Source organism: Symphalangus syndactylus, chromosome 15, assembly GCF_028878055.3.
Source record: "Symphalangus syndactylus isolate Jambi chromosome 15, NHGRI_mSymSyn1-v2.1_pri, whole genome shotgun sequence".
NCBI lineage: Eukaryota > Metazoa > Chordata > Mammalia > Primates > Hylobatidae > Symphalangus > Symphalangus syndactylus.
The window spans coordinates 11,381,433-11,400,002 of NC_072437.2; the positions used below are offsets into that span (position 1 = coordinate 11,381,433).

At 37.0% G+C, this 18,570-nt stretch overlaps 1 protein-coding gene across 3 annotated transcripts in view; it reads right to left on the bottom strand.

Annotated features, from left to right (window-relative positions):
- MYO16 (myosin XVI) overlaps nucleotides 1-18,570 on the bottom strand; it is a 706,512-nt gene that overhangs the window by 353,125 nt on the left and 334,817 nt on the right. For all 3 annotated transcript variants that reach the window (XM_055244378.2, XM_063618637.1, XM_063618636.1), the window contains exon 10: nucleotides 4,884-5,034. In XM_055244378.2, the coding sequence (XP_055100353.2) occupies nucleotides 4,884-5,034 (151 nt within the window). The remainder of the gene's footprint in view (nucleotides 1-4,883; nucleotides 5,035-18,570) is intronic.

Consider the following 18,570-nt stretch of genomic DNA (forward strand, 5'->3'; position numbering starts at 1 on the left):
GCAGTTTAAGACCAGCCTGACTAACATGGTGAAACTCTGTCTCTACTAAAAATACAAAAATTAGCTGGGCGTGGTGGCGGGCACCTATAATCCCAGCTACTTGGAAGGCTCAGGCAGGAGAATCGCTTGAACCCGGGAGGTAGAGGTTGCAGTGAGCCGAGATGGCACCATTGTACTCCAGCCTGGGCGACAGAGTAAGACGCCATCACAGAAAAAAAAAACAAAACTTCGTGTTGACCTGAATGACCAGATTAGGAAAGGGTGATCATGTGACACATACTTTACTTCGCTTCCCAAGGCTTCCACCCATGCCATGCCTGGACAGTCCTGTGTAGTTTTGCCCTCCTTTCGTTATTCTACCAAGTGTTTCTTAAATAGTGAAGTCTACCAGGCCCTTTCCCTTTCCCTGGCTGCAGATCTATGTGCTGGTGTACACTTGTGCTTGTGTCTCTGTGGACTACAGGAAGAATGTTTTAGCGGATCTTAGAAACCTGCTGTAGTGCCCCTAAAAGAGCACTGGATACAAAATAAAAGAAACATTTGTGATTATAGACAATTTACTTAACTTTTTTTTTGTCAAGACAGGGTCGCATTCTATAGTCCATGCTGGAGTGCAGTGATGATGTCCTAGCTCACTGCAGCCTCCACCTTCTGAGCTCAAGCAATCCTCCTATCTCAGCCTCTTGAGTTGGTGGGACCACAGGTGTGTGCCACCAGGCCCTGCGCCACCAAACCCTGCTAAGTTTTAAATATTTTGTAGAGTTGGGGTTTTTCCATGTTGCCCGGGCTGGTCTTGAACTGCTGGCCTCAAGCAATCCTCCCACCTTGGCCTCTAAAAGTGCTGGGATCATTGGAGTAAGCCACCACTCCCAGCCTGCTTAACTTTCTTGAGTTTAAGTTTGGTCAGCTTGAAACTCAGTTTGAAACTTGAGTTTAAGTTATGTAGTGAAAGCAGATAATAACCTGCTCATAATGACATTTTGAGGATTAAGATAATGCAGGTGAACACATTTCTAAGCTTTGAAATGTTAACCAACATAACACATTATTTTGCATTATTATTTTCTAAAATAATCTACATTTACTTGAAAAGTATAAAGTCCTGTGGATATGTTGAGTGGAACTACATGAATTTAGAACAGATCCATGCAGGGAGTAGAAGACTACTGCTCTGACAAAACCGGAGTATGCAATTCCAGTCAGTAACGTACAGTCAGTCTATACAATAATAACAGTACAAATAATACATCCATGTACTGTCATCTTCATATCAACCATACGAGGCCAGTCCTATGTACCCATTTTACACATGAGGCTCAGTGAGGCTATGGGACTTCCACAGAGCACCAGAGCTGCAGACCTGAACCAGAGCAAAGCTGCATGCCTCTTTCCCGCTTTCTCTCTACTCCGGGCTATCATGACTTCACTAAATGGAATAAAGACCTGACTTCAATTTCAACCTTAAACCTAATTTAAATAAAAATATCTGAAGGGAGAGAGGGAGGAAAGAGGGAAAATAAGAAGTTAGGGAACCAAGAAAAGAATGAAAAAACCCAGCAGGTCAGGGAGGGATGGGATGGGAAAGGAAACCAGGAGGGAAACGGAAGAGAATCATCAATTTAAGAAACATTCCGTGTTCTCAGAGATATTATAAAAACAAATGCTAATTTTAGTGGTTCTCGGAAATTAAAAAAATAAAATGTCAAATCAAGCCTTTAGTATTCATTTACACAGTGTCATTTGATAAGACCTACACTTTATAAAAATCTGGAAAGAGAGATGCAAAGTAGTTTTTATTTTAATTTTTAAAAATTTTCCACACGATGTACTTATCTCTAAAATGTTAATTAGAGCTTTATGGCTTTGAAAAGTGTTTTGGAAAGCTTTCCTGTGAAATGTGAATATATAATCCACTCAGTTTATCACGCGGCTCTTCCCTGGAGAGAACCATCCAGCTAGCACCTTGTGGGTAAGAACATATGAGAACATGATGGATACCGTGCAGCATATTACTGGGTGAATATTAGGACATAAATACACAGGAGCATAAAGCCTCTGTAGCTGCCATTTCCTCTCTAATAATGCATAAACAGAGCATGGTTACAATTCCTTTTTATGTCTATAAAAAGTCTACATTAAAACAGAAAAGTTATCCCGTGAAGATTACACTTGATACTCTCATGTCGTGAATGTCTTATATTTGAAGAATACTTTATGTCTTTTAGAAACATCTTATTAAATTACCACTTAAAAAGCAATCAATCTGCTAATCAGAAATTGTTTTAACTCCACAGAGGGAGAAATCTCACTACCTTGATGAAATGGTTGACCTAGTTTGCTCTTCTTTAATTAAATAAATGATTATCATTGTGCTTACTACTGCTAAACTCAAACACCTAATTAATACAGCTTGAAAGCAAATTAATAGAAATGTACAATAATTTCACATATACACATTGACTAAAAGTCATGCCATATCAATAATTACATTCAAAAGTTTTTGAATGGTAGTTAATTTGAACAGTAGGAAATCAATTAGCCGAGATTTCCCACACATTTATATAAATGAATTAAGAAAAAATACTTCAAAACAATGCCAGTAAAAACAAAAATATATTTTAAAATTATCTTTAATTTCTCCAGGTTATGTAATAAATAACATTAATATTCCCATTCTTAATAACAAATTAAACTATGAGGAAAATAACTCTGTAAGTTTAAAAATAGTGTTGAATTGTCAGTCATACTCAATATCTTTGCTCACATAACTATTCTATTAGAATCCTACAATGTAATATTTTAATCAATAAACAAGTTAATAAAAATAAAATATTCCCTTCCCCAAAGGATACATGTATATACACACATATATGTGTATATATATGTATATTATATATATAATGATATTATTTTGTAAAAGCTAAAGGTGAGCAGTAATGGGTTTATATATAACAAGTGAAAGCACCCATAAGACTTTATTCAAAGTGGTTTCCCATGAAAATTAGGAAACAGAATTCATTCTTGAGTTTCGACTGTTGTAAAATAACTCAGAAATTTGTTTCCTCAACACTCACTGCAAACTAATTTGAGTCTTAAATATCTGTAATGAAAACAAAAACCAAGCTTTTAAATTACTAAATTTATGGGCATAAGTGTTAAAATGTATGAGGGGTAAGGGGTGTTAGACACTAGTTAATTAATAGTCATTTTCCTCTATACAGGATACCAATTACAGGATAGTATTAAATCATAACTGGAAATGGAAAGTTATGTCAGACATTAAAGTACACAAATTATATGGCTCAGAAACACTTGGAGTGTCAACAGAAGTTAATAGGATCCTTAAGAAAGTTAAGACTCTTTTGCCAGTTGTGGTGGCTCACACCTACAATCCAAGCACTTTGGGAGGCTGAGGTGAGAGGATCACCTGAGCTCAGGAAGTCAAGACCAACCTGGGCAACACAGTGAGAGCCTATCTCTTTAAAAGAAAAAAAAAGGCAGAGCATGGTGGCACACACCCTAGTCCCAGCTCTCTGAAGCTGAGGGAGAAGCATCACTAGAGCCTGGGAGGTTGAGGCTGCAATGAGCCATGATTGTGACACTGCACTCCAGCCTGAGTGACACAGCAATCTTCTGTCTCAAAAAATATATACATATTTTCTCTTAAATTTTACCTAACCTTTGATTTGTCTAGTACTGTGGACTAATTGTATTTCTCCAAATTCATATGTGGAAGCCCCCATCCCTAATGCAACTGTATTTGGAGAGAAAGCCTATAAGGAAGTGATTTAGGTTAAATGAAATCATAAGGGTGGGATCCTGAGCCTGTGAGATTACTCCAGAGAGTGCCCTCTCCCTGCTCCTCCCTGCCGCTCCCTCCTTCCCATTCTCCCTGCCTCCTGCTGTCCACCCTGCAAGGACACAGCAGTGGGAAGGCGCCCTGCACCTTCAGTCAACCTGCACCTTGACCTTGGACCCTCAGAATCCAGATGCCTCCACGACTGTGAGAAATGCATTTCTGTTGTCCAAGCCACACAGACTGTGGTGTTTTGTCATGGCAGCTTGAGCAGATGAATACACCTGCTAAAATTTAAAAGTGTTTCAGATGTTTTGCTTATCTGCTTTAGTTACTTGAAATAACAAAAATTAATAAAATTAAAATTAAATTTTAAGAAGATCTTTAGAAAACCTGGCCAAAATATCTATAAAATATTAAAAATTAGATACACTGAAGAAAGCTATTTTCAAGGATGCAAGTTATTCTGCCACTTATAAAACAGAAATATACAAATCATTTATTTCTGTGGCCATAATAAAATACATTAATTTCCATAACTCCAAGCTCATTCCCCTCTCCCCCTTCAAATCCAAAATCACCTCCCATAACTTAGGCACCAGACAAGTACACATATGCACACACACACGCACAACATAAACACACACACACACACACAGATATACATGCAATGCATGACCAGAGTTACTTTTAAGAATAAATGATTCAGCGACTGGTTTGCCTTCTTGTTCGTAAAATATTTGGATCATTGAAATAAACCAAGAAAACACAGAATACATAAAAATCAAAATAATGACAAATGACTCAACTGGAAATATTCAAGAAGTAATGCGCTGGCTGAGCTTACATTCCTGGTATATAAGTCAAAACCAAAATTCAAATTGTAAAGCACAATAGCAATTATGTTTGTTGATCAGCAGAATGCATTAATTGATTATGAAAACTGTAAGCAAAATATTAATCTATGCATTAATTAATTTGTCTTTGAATGGAAATTAGCGCACATTTGTTTTTGAAGTATGTTGGATTTTAATACATTACTTGATATGAAAAAGTACTGGCAGACACGCAGTGAGGGTATGATTACCTGCTCGGGTTTGGTGGAACTGCTCATCGTGGGGTTTTCAGGAATGCTGTCCTGAGATTGCTGCTTACACAGACCTTTTGTTGCATCTTTGAACATAATGTCTTTTTCCAACAAACTGTCTTGCTTGGCAATTGGTAACACCAGGGGACTGCTACAGGAAAAAAAGTCAATACTACAATTAGTCTCTTTCTAATGTTTTATCAATTGAAAATTACCAATACAGGATAGTTGGGCTATAGACGGTGGTTTTATTCAGATAAGAAATATTTCTTATAAACTGCAGGAAAAAAAATTAGTAAGAAATCTGTAAACTTTTAAAAAAATTAATTCCAAGCTTTATTCAATTTTAACTTTAAAAGAAAAAAATATATACTTATTTGAACTCCAGAGGAAAATGTTTACAAATATATATCTGACTATAATAGACGAATCAATAAACAACTTAAGAGCTGGGATTGAAATGCATGGCTGAACTAGATGGGATTTAACATTTAAATGCAAAAATGGATTGCAAACAACCAAATAAAGACATAATTGTATAATTAGTTTTAAAATTACTCATTTAGGATTTAAAATACAAGATCATGGGCAAAATTTCAAGTTTGCAATGGAGTGAGAATTAAAAATAATAATATCTTTAAGGACTGCAATATTACAAGCAGGGTAACTTTTGTTAATTCTATACAGCTCAAAGCCAAAAAATAAAAGATACTTAACTTTTTATTCTTCTATTGACTTTATTGCCAAAATATAGCCATTATTTTATAATGTTCATTAAAAATAAATAGAAAATAAATGATAAATGTTGCATTGTATCACTAAGATTTAAAAATGTGCCTCCTGAATTGTGACCTTATAAGCAGAAATGCGTGTGTATTTAATCAAGTGCAATCTATGTAAACATATCTATTTCATGTAGTCTACCATAGTCACTGTGATTCTAATAAGAGCTAAGTGCAATTTTTTTTTTGCCTCTTTTAAACTTCTATTTATTTGAGGTCTAGTTTACATACAGTAAAATTCACCCTTTGTTGTTTAGTTCAATGAGATTGGACTGATATACATAGTTGCATAGGCAAAATAACCAGCAATGTATAGAATACTTTATCACCTCCAAGAGACCCTTTGTGCCCCTTGGAGTCAATTATTATTAGATGTGTTAGTGGCTTCTCACACTGTGATTTTTACTTGAATTTCATTTTCTTATTTTAAAATACTTATTAAAGAAAAATGGAATATATTTAAGGTGTATAATGTGATTTGATATACATTTTGTAAAGGCAACTACAATTCTATCAATTAACACACCACACTAGATCTCCAAAATTTGCTCATCTTACGACTTAAAGTGCGTGCTCTGTGACTGACACCTTCCCTTGCTCCCACTCTCCAGTAACTGGCAGCCACTGTTCTACTCTCTGCTTCTGTGGTTTTCAGGTTTTTAAGAGTCCACACATAAGCAAGATCATGTAATATTTGTCTATCTGTGTCTGGCTTACTTCACTTGGCCTAATGTCTTCCATGTTGATCCACTGCAAATGATAGAATTTCTTTTTTTTTTTTGGTAACTGAATAATATTCTGTAGATATGTACCACAATTTCTTTATCCTTTCATCTGTTCATGGGCCTTAGATTGTTTGCATATTATCACTATCGTGAATAATGCTGAAATGAACGTGGGACAGTACATACCTATTTGAGATCTTGATTTCATTTCTTTTGAATAAAATATCCAGAATTGCAATACTGGATCATGTGGTAGTTCTATTTTTTAATTTTTTGAGGAAACTCCATACTTGTTTCCGTAGTGACTATACCACTTTGCATCCCCACAGCGTTCAAGGGGCTCCTTTCCTCCACACCCTCGTCAACACTGGTTATCTGTTGTCTTTTGATCATTGTCATCCTTACAGGTGTGAGGTGGTATTTTGTTGTGCTTTGAATTTAAATTTCTCTGATGACTAGTGATGTTGAGTACCTTTTCATATACCTGTTGGACAAAATTGTATATCTTCTTTGGAAAAATGTCTATTCAGGTTCTTTGCTCATTTTAAAAACTTAGAGTTTTTTTTTTTTTTACAGTGAGCTGTGTGAGTTCATTGCATACTTTAGATATTTACCCTTTATCATATATATTTGCACATACATATGCACATATATGTATATATACCTAAGTATATGGTTTGCAATTATTTTCTCCCATTCAACATGCTACTTTTTCATTTTGTTGATTTTATTGTTTTCTTTGCTGTGCAGAAGCCTTACAGTCTGATGTAACTGACTTATTTTTCCTTTTGTCATCTGTGCTTTTTTCTTCTGGTGTCATATCCATAAAACTCACTGCCACAAAAGTTGTTGAGGAGCTTCTTGATTTTTTTTTGAGGTTTATGGTTTTTATATTTAAGTCTTTTATCCATTTTCACTTAATTTTTCTACATGGTGTAAGAAAAGGGTTCACTTTCATTCTTTTGTATGTGAATATCCAGTTTTCCTAGTACCAATTATTAAAGTAACTTTCTTTTCCCTATTGCGTCTTGGCACTCCTGTCAAAGATCAGTTGACAATGTACGCTTGGGTTTATTTCTGTACTTTCCATTCTGTTCCGATGGTCTATGTGTCTGTTTTATGGCCACTATCATACTATTTTGATTACTATAGCTTTGTAATGTAGTTGGAAATCAGGGGATGTGATGCTTTCAACTTTGCTCCTTCTGAAATAAATAGCTTTTGCTATTTAGAGTTTTTGTAGTTCCATACAAAGTTTCTTTTCTTTGGTAAAATGTGGGCTCAAATCTTTTGACTATTTGTATTGGTTTCTTTGTTTTCAGATTATTGACTTTATATATTCTGTATCCAACTCATTTATCACATAAGCTCTTGGCAAATATTCTCTCCCACTCAGCATCTTTGTAGTTTTATTTGTATAATTGTGTTTCAAAGAAAAAAATTCTCTTACAGTTTGTGCTTCTGTGACTTATCTAAGTTCCTTTCATAACCCAATGTCACCAAAAATTTCTCCTGGGTCTTACCCTAGGATTTGTACAATTTTAAACTTTACACTTTGATCTACGATCCATTGTGAGTTGCTTTTTGTATACAGTGCTGTATATGAGTTGAAGTACATTATTTTCTCATGTGGATGTCCAAATGTTTCAGCATTGTTTTTTAAAAAATGACTTTCATTTCCATTTAGCGGGACATATTTGTTAAAAATCAATTGACCATATCTGTGTGGGTTTATTTTGGGACTCTCCAGCGTGTTTCATTGATATAATCATTCATTATCATTCATTGATATAATCATTCATTCTTAAATCAATACTACACTGTCTTGATTCATGTATCTCCTCATTTAGCCTTGAAACCAGTCATGTGAGTCATCCAACTTTGTTTTCACTTTGAAAATTGTCTGGCAATTAGAGATCTTTAGCATTTTCATATACATTTTGAATTTGTTTATGAATTTTTACAAAAATACCTGTTGTGATTTGATTAGCATTGCATTCAATTGATAAATCAGTTTGGTGAGAATTGAAATACTGACAATGCCAACTTGTGTCATGCATGAAAACAAGTACCTTTATTTTGATCTTTGTCAATTTCCTTCATAAATATGTTTTAGCTTTCAGAATGAAAATCTTCCAAGTAATTTTTAGATTTATTCTGTTTTATGGTTTTAAGAATGTATTTTAAAATGCCAAGGCTGACTGTAGAAGGATTGCTTAAGTCTAGGAGATTGAGACTAGCCTGGGCAACATAGTGAGCCCCTTCTCTACAAAAAGTAAAAAGTTAGCCAGCTGTGGTGGTGCATGCCTGCAGTCCCAGCTACTCAGGAGGCTGAGGTGGGAGGACCACTTGGGCCCATGAGGTCGAGGCTGCAGTGAACTGTGATTGCATCAGTATGCGCCAGCCTGAGTGACAGAGTGATACCTGGTCTCAAAAAATAATGAAACAAATGAATAAATAAGAATAAAATTCCAATTTCCATTTGTTGAATTTTAGTATATAAATACACAAATGATTTTGTACATTAACCTTGACATAGCAAGAAGAGAGTAAATTGAAGGGTTGCTTTCAGTAACCACCACAGTGTCACCACTTTGCAGCCCATCTCTATGCCCTGCCTTCCAACTGAGCCATAGAACCTAGGAAAGCATGAATAAAAAAGGAGACTACCAAATAGGTCAGGCCTGATGGAAAGTCAGGAATATTAAGAAATAAGTTTACAGAAATGCAAGGTCAGTTTTCCTTAGTTTGAACTCTGGATAATGATGTTTTATAGTGTTTTAGCCAATGAAAATACTTGCAAGTAGGTGAGGGGACAGAGGATCATATATTAATATGAGATAGCATGGTATAGTACAGATGTATGGGCATACATTTTCAAGTCAGTAGAACTACCATGTTTGATGTCTGGTTCTACCACTTTGGGTGAGTTATGTAGCCATTCTGCAAAACCAAATTGCAAAAGGACTATAGTGAAGGATTAATAACATAATGCACATAAAGGGATTGGCGTCATGACTATGGCCACAAGCAAGGAATAAATCAGCTGCTGTTTTTATGTGTCTAGAACTGTCAAGCTTCTGAGATTTCACCCTACTTACAATCTGATAAGTTAGCTTGTTACTATTCCATGGTTGGTTGCAGAAGACAAGAGTTCCCTGGAGGAGAGATAGAAGACTTTATTACTCACAGAAGACACGCAGCTTTATGTTTATATCAGTTCTCCTTTATCTTCTGTTCCATGTAGTAGGGAGGGGGAAGTAGGAAGAACGCAATACAGTTAGATCTGAACGGATGCCAACACTAGAGAAAGTGCTGTTACAGGAGAGAAAGCCAGCTAGATATCAAGTATCTTTTGAGCAAGCAACAAACATTGTATCAAGGAGCAAATAAGTCAGTCCCCTCCTTTTGGGAGTGAATGATGTGGTTCTTTAGATTTACGCAGTTGCCTATGTAGTTATCTACATATGCCTTAGTCTGACAAACTGAGCAAGAATGTGAAGGATGCTCATGGACCAAGGTAGACTGTTCTTCCCAATAGCATAGTTATTAATTGAAAAAAGTTTACTATGAAAAGGCTTATAAAGCTCATAAAAATTCCATAGGCAGATCTGCTTGATACTGCTGTGATTTGAATATTTGTCCCCAGTGAGGCAGTATTGAGAGGTGGAACCTTTAGGAGGTGATTAGGTAATGAGGCCTCTGCCCCCATGAATAAGTTAATCCATTCATAGATTAACAGATTATTGGGTTAATGGATTAATGGGAGAGGGACTGATGGCTTTATAAGAAGAGGAAGAGAGACCTGAGCTAGCACTCTCAGCCCCTCATCATGAGATATGCTGTGCCACCTCGGGACTCTGCAGACAGTCCCCTCAGCAAGAAGGCACTCACGAGATGTCACCCCTCAACCTTGGACTTCTCAGCCTCCAGAACCATAAGAAATACCTTTTGTTTCTTATAAATTATGCAGTTTTAGGTATCCTGTTATAGGCAACAAAAAATGAACTAAGACAAATACCATCAAATGATAAAATATTACTTCCAAAGAGACCTTCTTTCTTCCACAAGCGCCACTGGGACAATGCCTGTCTGCTGTAACTTCATTCATCAGTCATAGAGTTCCCAAGAATATGTTCTATGCTTCTTTGAAATAAAGCTCCTTCACATATTTTAAAATAGTTGTTATGTTGAGTGTGTGTGTGTGTGTGTGTATATATATATATATATACACACACATATATATATATATATTTTTTTTTTTTTGAGACAGAGTCTCACTCTGTCACCCAAGCTGGAGTGCAGTGGTGTGATATTGGCTCACTGCAACCTCTGCCTCCCAGGTTCAAGTCATTCTCCTGCCTCAGCCTCCTGAACAGCTGGGACTACAGGCATGAACCACCATGCGAAGCTAATTTATTTTTATTATTATTTTTACTAGAGACAGCGTTTCATTATGAAATTCTGAGGCCAGGCTGGTCTCAAACTCCTGTCCTCAAGTGATCCACCTGCCTTGGCCTCCCAAAGTGCTGGGATTACAGGCGTAAGCCACCATTCTTGGCCTTTCCCTATTTTTTCTATACTTTGAGTGAACTATCTGCAAAATGTTATATTAATTATATTATATTTAACATGTGATAGTCTTCTAAACACTCTACGTGTATTAAATTTTTTCGTTTTCACAACAACGTTATAAAGTGTTCATTATTTTATAATGTCTATTTGTTTTATGACTGAGCAAACTGAGGGCACAGAGGAGAAGAACTTTCTCTGGACACACAGCAGGTGCTACTGGAACTGAGGTTTGAATCTGTCAGTTCTAAGCGCCAGAACCTGTGTGCTTACCCACCCGGCCACACTGTCTACATCTACTCTCATATCATAAAAATATTTTCTGTATGTATTTTTCTTCATCTATCAATCATATTTTTTTCCTTCTTTGTCAGAGAGTTTTATAAACTAAAGAGAGGGTTTGCAATATACCACATTTTTTGAGTCTAGGGTGATTAAAAAAAGTAGATTGGTCAAGGTACAAACAAAGAAGATAGTTTATGAAATGCAAAAAAAAAATCACCAATTATAAAGATTTCTTTAGAATAAATACTTTTCTTTAGAAGAAGTACTGAGTTTAGTAAAATAGTTGAAATATTCCTTTCATATCTCAAATCTAATTGCAGTATCACTAGCAGACTCCATGAAAGCTATGGTTGAAAAAAAGATTGGCTTAAGACTATGGAGACATCATTTTAAATCAGATTTTACCTCGAGTTGGCTACCACCTGAACTTTTAAGGCCTTTGAAATCTCTGGGTCACAGCTTCACCTTTGCAAAATGCAAGAGTTAAACTAGGTAATATCAAAGCGTATATCAAGCCCTACAGTTTTGCATTTGTAGTAAATAATCTCTCCTCATAGAACTTTTCACCTGCATCTCAAAAATAAGTCACTAACTCACTCAATTATATCATAGGTTATATAAGATATATCACTAACAATAATTGCAAATAAATAGTTACAAAGACTCTCTATATTAGTCCGTTTACATGCTGCTATAAGGACATACTTGAGACTGGGTATTTATAAAGGAAAGCGGTTTAATTCACTCACAGTTCCACATGGCTGGGGAGGCCTCAGGAAACTTACAGTCATGGCAGAAGGCACCTCTTCACAAGCCGGCAGGAGGAAGAATGAGTGCCAACAGGGGAAATGCCAGATGCTTATAAAACCGGCAGATCTCATGAGCACTCCACTCACTATCATGAGAGCAGCATGGGGGAAACCACCCTGATCATTCAATTACCTCCCAGCACACATGCGGATTATGGGAACTACAATTCAAGATGATGTTTGGGTGGTGACGCAGGGAAACCATATCATTCCACTCTGGCCACTCCCAAATCTCACGTCCTCACATTTCAAACATCATGCCTTTCCAGCAGTCCCCCAAAGTCTTAACTCGTTCCAGCGTTAGCACAAAAGTCCAAGTCCAAAGTCTCATCTGAGTCAAGGCAAGTCGCTACTGTCTATGAGCCTGTAAAATTGAAAGCAAGTTAGTTACTTCCTAGATACACTAGGGGTACAGGCATTGGGTAAATAACCCCATTCCAAATGGGAGAAATTTGCCAAAACTAAGGGGTACAGGCCCCATGTGAGTCCAAAATACAATAGGGCAGTCATTAAACCTTAACGTTCCACAATGATTCTCCTTTGACTCCATGTCTCACACCCAGGTTACACTGATGCAAGAGGTGGGCGCCCATGGCCTTGGGTCGCTCTGTCCCTGTGGCTTTGCTGGGTATGGCCCTGCACCCGGCTGCTTTCATGGGCTGGCATTGAGGGTCTGCAGCTTTTCCAGGTGCATGGTGCAAGCTTTCAGTGGTTCTACCATTCCGGGGTCTGGAAGAACATGGCCCACTTCTCACAGCTCCATTAAGCAGTGCCCCAGTGGGGACTCTGTGTGGAGGCTCCAACCCCACATTTCCCTTCCACACTGCCCTAGCAGGGCTTCTCCAATGAGGGCTCTGCTCCTGCAGCAAACATCTGCCTGGAAATCCAGATGTTTCCATACATCCTCTGAAGTCTAGGCTAAGTTTTCCAAATCTCAATTCTTGACTTCTGAGCACCCACAGGCCCAACACCACATGTATTCCACCAAGGCTCGGGGCTTGCACCCTCTGAAGCAAGGCCCGAGCAATACTTTGGCCCCTTTGAGCTGCAGCTGAGGCTGAAGTTGCTGGGGTGCAGGACACCAAGTCCCTCAGCAGCACACAGCAGTGAGGTCCTGGGCTCAGCCAACAAAACCATTTTTGCCTCCCAGACTTCCTGGCCTGTGATGAGAGGGGCTGCTGTGAAGGTCTCTGACATGCCTTGGAGACATTTTCCCCATTGTCTTGGTGGTTAACACTTGGCTCCTTGTTACTTATGCAAATTTCTGCAGCAGGCTTGAATTTTTCCCCAAGAAATAGATTTTTCTTTTCTACTGCATCATCAGGCTGCAAATTTTCCAAACTTTCATGCTCTGTTTCCTTTTGAACACTTTGCTGCTTAGAAATTTATTCTGCCAGATACCCTAAATCATCTCTTTCAAGTTCAACGTTTCACAGTTCTCTAGGGCAGTGGCAAAATGCTGACAGTCACTTGCTAAAGCATAGCAAGTGTCACCTTTGTTCCAGTTCCCAACAAGTTCCTCATCTCCATCTGAGACCACCTCAGCCTGGACTTCATTGTCCGTATCACTATCTGCATTTTGGTCAAAGCTATTCAACAAGTCTCTCAGAAGTTCCAAACTTTCCCACATCTTCCTGTCTTCTTCTCAGCCCTTCAAACTGTTCCAGCCTCTGCCTGTTACCCAATTACAAAGTTGCTTACACACTTTCGGGCATCTTTACAGCAGCACCCCACTCCCAGTACATATTTACTGTATTAGTCTGTTCTCATGCTGCTACAAGGACATACCTGAGACTGGGTAATTTATAAAGGAAAGAGGTTTAATTGATTCGAAGTTCCACACGGCTGAAGAGGCCTCAGGAAAGTTACAATAATTGCAGAAGGAATCTCTTCACAAGGCGACAGGAGAGAGAATGAGTGTCAGCAGGGGGAAATGCCAGATGCTTATAAAACCATCAGATCTTGTGAGAACTCACTCACTATCAAGGGAACGGCATGGGGGAAACTGCCCTTATGATTCAATTACCTCCCATCAGGTCCCTCCCAGGACATGTGGGGATTATGGGAACTATAATTCAAGATGAGATTTGGGTGGGGACACATCTAAGCCATATCACTCTCTTATTCATATAAGAAAAAAAAAACAATTCTAAGTAATATAATTGTTTTGAAAGGCAGTATATTAATTAGTTATGCAGTTATTTTCTACAAGAAAAATGCAAATTGTACAGCTAGGCTGAAGGCATACAATATTTTAAATTTCCATAGAACAATTGTTTAGGTTTCTCTCTTTCTTTTACAATAAAACATTTTATCTATAATCATTGTGATTAATAATAGCATTCAGAATATTTAACTTCAATATATTTAAATTTTCATTTACTATGCATTCATAGAATTTAAGGACACATATAGTAAAATGCTATTTGTTAAAAAAAGAAATAATTTTAATCATTGGTATTTTCTTAATACTCATTAAATGTTTATTGATTGGAAAAATATTTATCAGATTATGTTTTAAAATAGGATGTGAATATATATATATATATATATATATATATATATATATATATAGTACACGACTGAATAAAACAGGAAACATAAAGGGAAAAAGGAAAAATTCCAAGTTAATAGCAGTTTCATCACAAAGGTTGACTAATGACCCAGAAGGCCTTAACCTTCTTCCCTCAGCTAAATTTTGGACTATCTCTAGTCCTCTGAACTCCCTTTTCTTGGAGCAATGTCTTTAGAAAACTGAACTGCAATTTTTTTTCTCTTCCCCTTTGAGATGTATATCTTCTCCCAGCCTCTGGCCAGTTTTACAACCCAGGAATGTCTTTAGGACTTGGGAGTCATCCCTTTGAAATCTAAACAGGGAAGAACATAGCCCACATATTTCCCAGTTTTTGTGGAGCACAGGAGCCTATAAAGGACAATGAGCAAATGCCCATGGCTCAGTCACCTTGATGAAACTCCTTCCTAAAGTGCTACAGTACTTTCCCCCTAGCTCACCCCAGCACTTAGAAACTCTCCCACTTTTTGTTCACTAGAGTTGAGCTCAATCATTCTCCCTTAGTGCAATCGTTTTTAGTAAAGTCTTTCTTTCCTGTATAACTTCCCTGGTGCAATTTTTCTTTGAAGCAAATTAGTCATTTTTTTTTCATGTTTCTATATATTTTTCTGCACTTTCCAAATTGTCTTCAACAAGAAATTCTTATTCTGATTATGAAAAAGAAATTATTAGTAATAGAACTTTATTTGTTGAGAAAAATGGAAATGAGATAGTATATTTTCTATTGGTAAGACAGATCCCATAAACATTTTAAAAAAGAAAATCAGTACCATCCAAGGGTAGCTTAGATTAATACAGTAGAGACAGATTTAACTCTGACTGTGAAAAAAAAAAAAAATAGATGAGAATATACCGGCAGACAACCAATTTCTGAACTCTCCTGGATTTATGCCAGACTTACTTATTTTGACAAACATCAAAGTAACTTCATGCAGAGAAAATGTGCCTATAGGAAACAGGATTTTATTTCTGAAAACGGAAACAGGAATGTACTAAAATGAAACCAACAAAGACAACAATTATCGCTCATTACAACTAAAGCAATTTTAGAAAACCATAGAGATGAAATAAAATGGAATATATTGAGATACATGACGACAACAACAACAACAACAAAAAACTAAGAAATAGATGTAAAGATATGGCATAGGAGACTTGGTCATTTTGGTGCTTAAAATAATTGACTGAATAGACAGTTCTCAACATTACCCCTACAGACATAGCTACATCAATTTTTCACCATAGAAAATTCACATTTTTGTTTTTTTCTGCTTCTATAAAATAAGATCCAAAGATTAATATTAAATGAAAGAGCTCTTGGAGAGATTTGAATTAATTGCTGTATGTTTGGTCCTCCCAAAAATTAATTTTTGTAAGTTTTTTTTTTTTTTTCACAATTTAAAGACAATTATGGTAAAATATTACCTGTGTCTAAAAAGCAAATAAAACTTTCAATGTGTCATTGGCTGAACTGGAGTTTGTATTGTTTTTGAGACGTATTAATCTAACAGCTCTCAACAGATATATGCAAAAAAATTTTTAATAGCTCGTTTAAGGGAAAATCTGTAAATTAAGTATAATTTAGTAGTTTTATGTATATATGAAGGAAGATTCTGAAAGTTCCAAGTGTTAGCTTTGCTAGGAATGCTCCCTGAATGTATCATTCTGTGCCTGTATTCTATGACATTTCTCTTTGTGCACTACTGGACTTCAGAATACCTAAGTGAAAATAATTAGGGAACTCATTCACAGGTTTATCAATACTTTGTAAACACATTCTGTAGAATTTAACAATGTAGTTGTAATATTTGATTAAAAAGGCTTGATGTTTTATAGATTACTAAATTAAAAAATTATACATACATATCAAATGACTTATTTGATATAAAAATCATTTGTAATCTAAAAGACTATATACAAATATGATTTATTATTGCTTAAATACTATGCATTAATATTCTTTAATATATTAATGTGAAGTGAAACTATACAAGAAATTTTATGCCACAGTTTTCTGATTCTGCGAAAGTAGAACTTAAGGTGCCAACTGGGACATTTTAATACTGAAAGAGGATTTTATTCATCATCATGCCGAGGAAACAAGCAGAAACCAGACTGGACCAAATGGGCACCCATGGCCACTCTAGTTATGAGAAATTTCTTCTGCTTGTGAAAAAGAGGTATTTGGGACATACAAATCCATATGGGGCTGGGCACGGTGGCTCACGCCTGTAATCCCAGCACTTTGGGAGGCTGAGGTGGGTGGATCACCTGAGGTCAGGAGTTCAAGACCAGCCTGGCAAACATGGTGAAACCCTGTCTCTACTAAAAATACAAAAATTAGCTGGGCGCGGTGGTGCATGCCTATAATCCCAGCTACTCAGGAGGCTGAGGCAGGAGAATCTCTTGAGCCTGGGAGGCGGAGTTTGCAGTAAGCCAAGATTGTGCCATTGCCCTCCAGCCTGGGTGATACAGCGAGACTCTGTCTCAAAAAAAAAAAGCAAAAAAAAAAAAAAAAACCATGCAGAACATTGAAACACACTGGAAAGTCAAAGTAGTATCATTTCCACAACTTCTAAATCTTTGGAGTCCTAAAACTTTGGCACAAGAAGCAAGATACTCCAAGAGCATGATACCCCAAGGTTACAGCAGCTGTAGCACCAGTCAATATTCCTTTAGGCTGCCCACCTCAGAAACTAAGGATAGTGTCTTAAGGAAATGGACATTGATTTTTCTCACATAACAAGAAAAGCAGAAATAGCAGCCCAGGTATGGTAACCTTCTCCAGATCTTCTGGGCCTTTGATTTGTTCTAGCTTCCTGCTCTCTTATTCTTAGAAAGTAACTTTCGGCTGGGCGCGGTGGCTCATGCCTGTAATCTCAGCACTTTGGAATGCCAAGGCGGGTGGATGACCTGAGGTCAGGAGTTCGAGACCAGCCTGGCCAAGGTGGTAAAACCCCGTCTCTAGTAAAAATACAAAAATTAGCTGGGTGTGGTGGTGGGCGCCTGTAATCCTAGCTACTCAGGAGGGTGAGGCAGGAGAATCGCTTGAACCCAGGAAGCAGAGGTTGCAGTCAGCTGAGATTGTGCCATGGCACTCCAGCCTGGGCAACAAGAGCGAAACTCTGTCTGGAAAAAAGAGAGTAACTTTCATTTTTTGGTTGCAAGATTACTTGGCATTACCAGATCACACACTTCTATACCAAGAAGGCAGGAAATAGAAGGAAAGAAATAATGATGCTTACCAGAGAAATCTGTCCTTTTTAATTCCTTGAAGCCCTATCCTGTTAAAGGCTTGCTAGATTTAGCAAATAAAAAATCTTTGACAATTACAAATAATAAATGATTTTTTTATTACAAATTCAAATTTAGCTGCATTTCTTGCATTTTACCTGGCAACTCTATGCCCGGTAGACTTCTGCATGTGTTTTAGTGGCCAGGACAGTGGCTGGTATGTTGCATGGCCCCTACATGTATCTATTGAAAGTGATAGCATTAAGAAGTAGGGGTTTTAGGAGGTGACTAAGTCATGAGGGTGGAACCCTCAGGAGGATTAAAGCCTCCATAAAACTGTCCCGAGATCACTGTCCCTCTTCCACCATGTGAGGACACTGTCAAGGCACCGTCCATGAGAAACGGGTCCAGCTAAATTTGAATTTGTAATAAAAATATTACTACTAACAGAAACAGATGTAAAGATATGGCATATGTGATCTGGTTATTTTGGCACTTAAAATAATGGACTGAATAGACAGTTCTCAATGTTAATACTAGAAACAGAGCTACATAAATTGTTCACTGTAGAAAATACAATGAACCTTTTTTTTCTGCTTTTATAAAATAAGATAAAGATCCAAGGATTAATATTAATATCTGACATTTTTAAGACCTTCCCCCAAATCTATTGTGAGTCTTATTCTTTTACTAAGGTCAAAAGGGGCA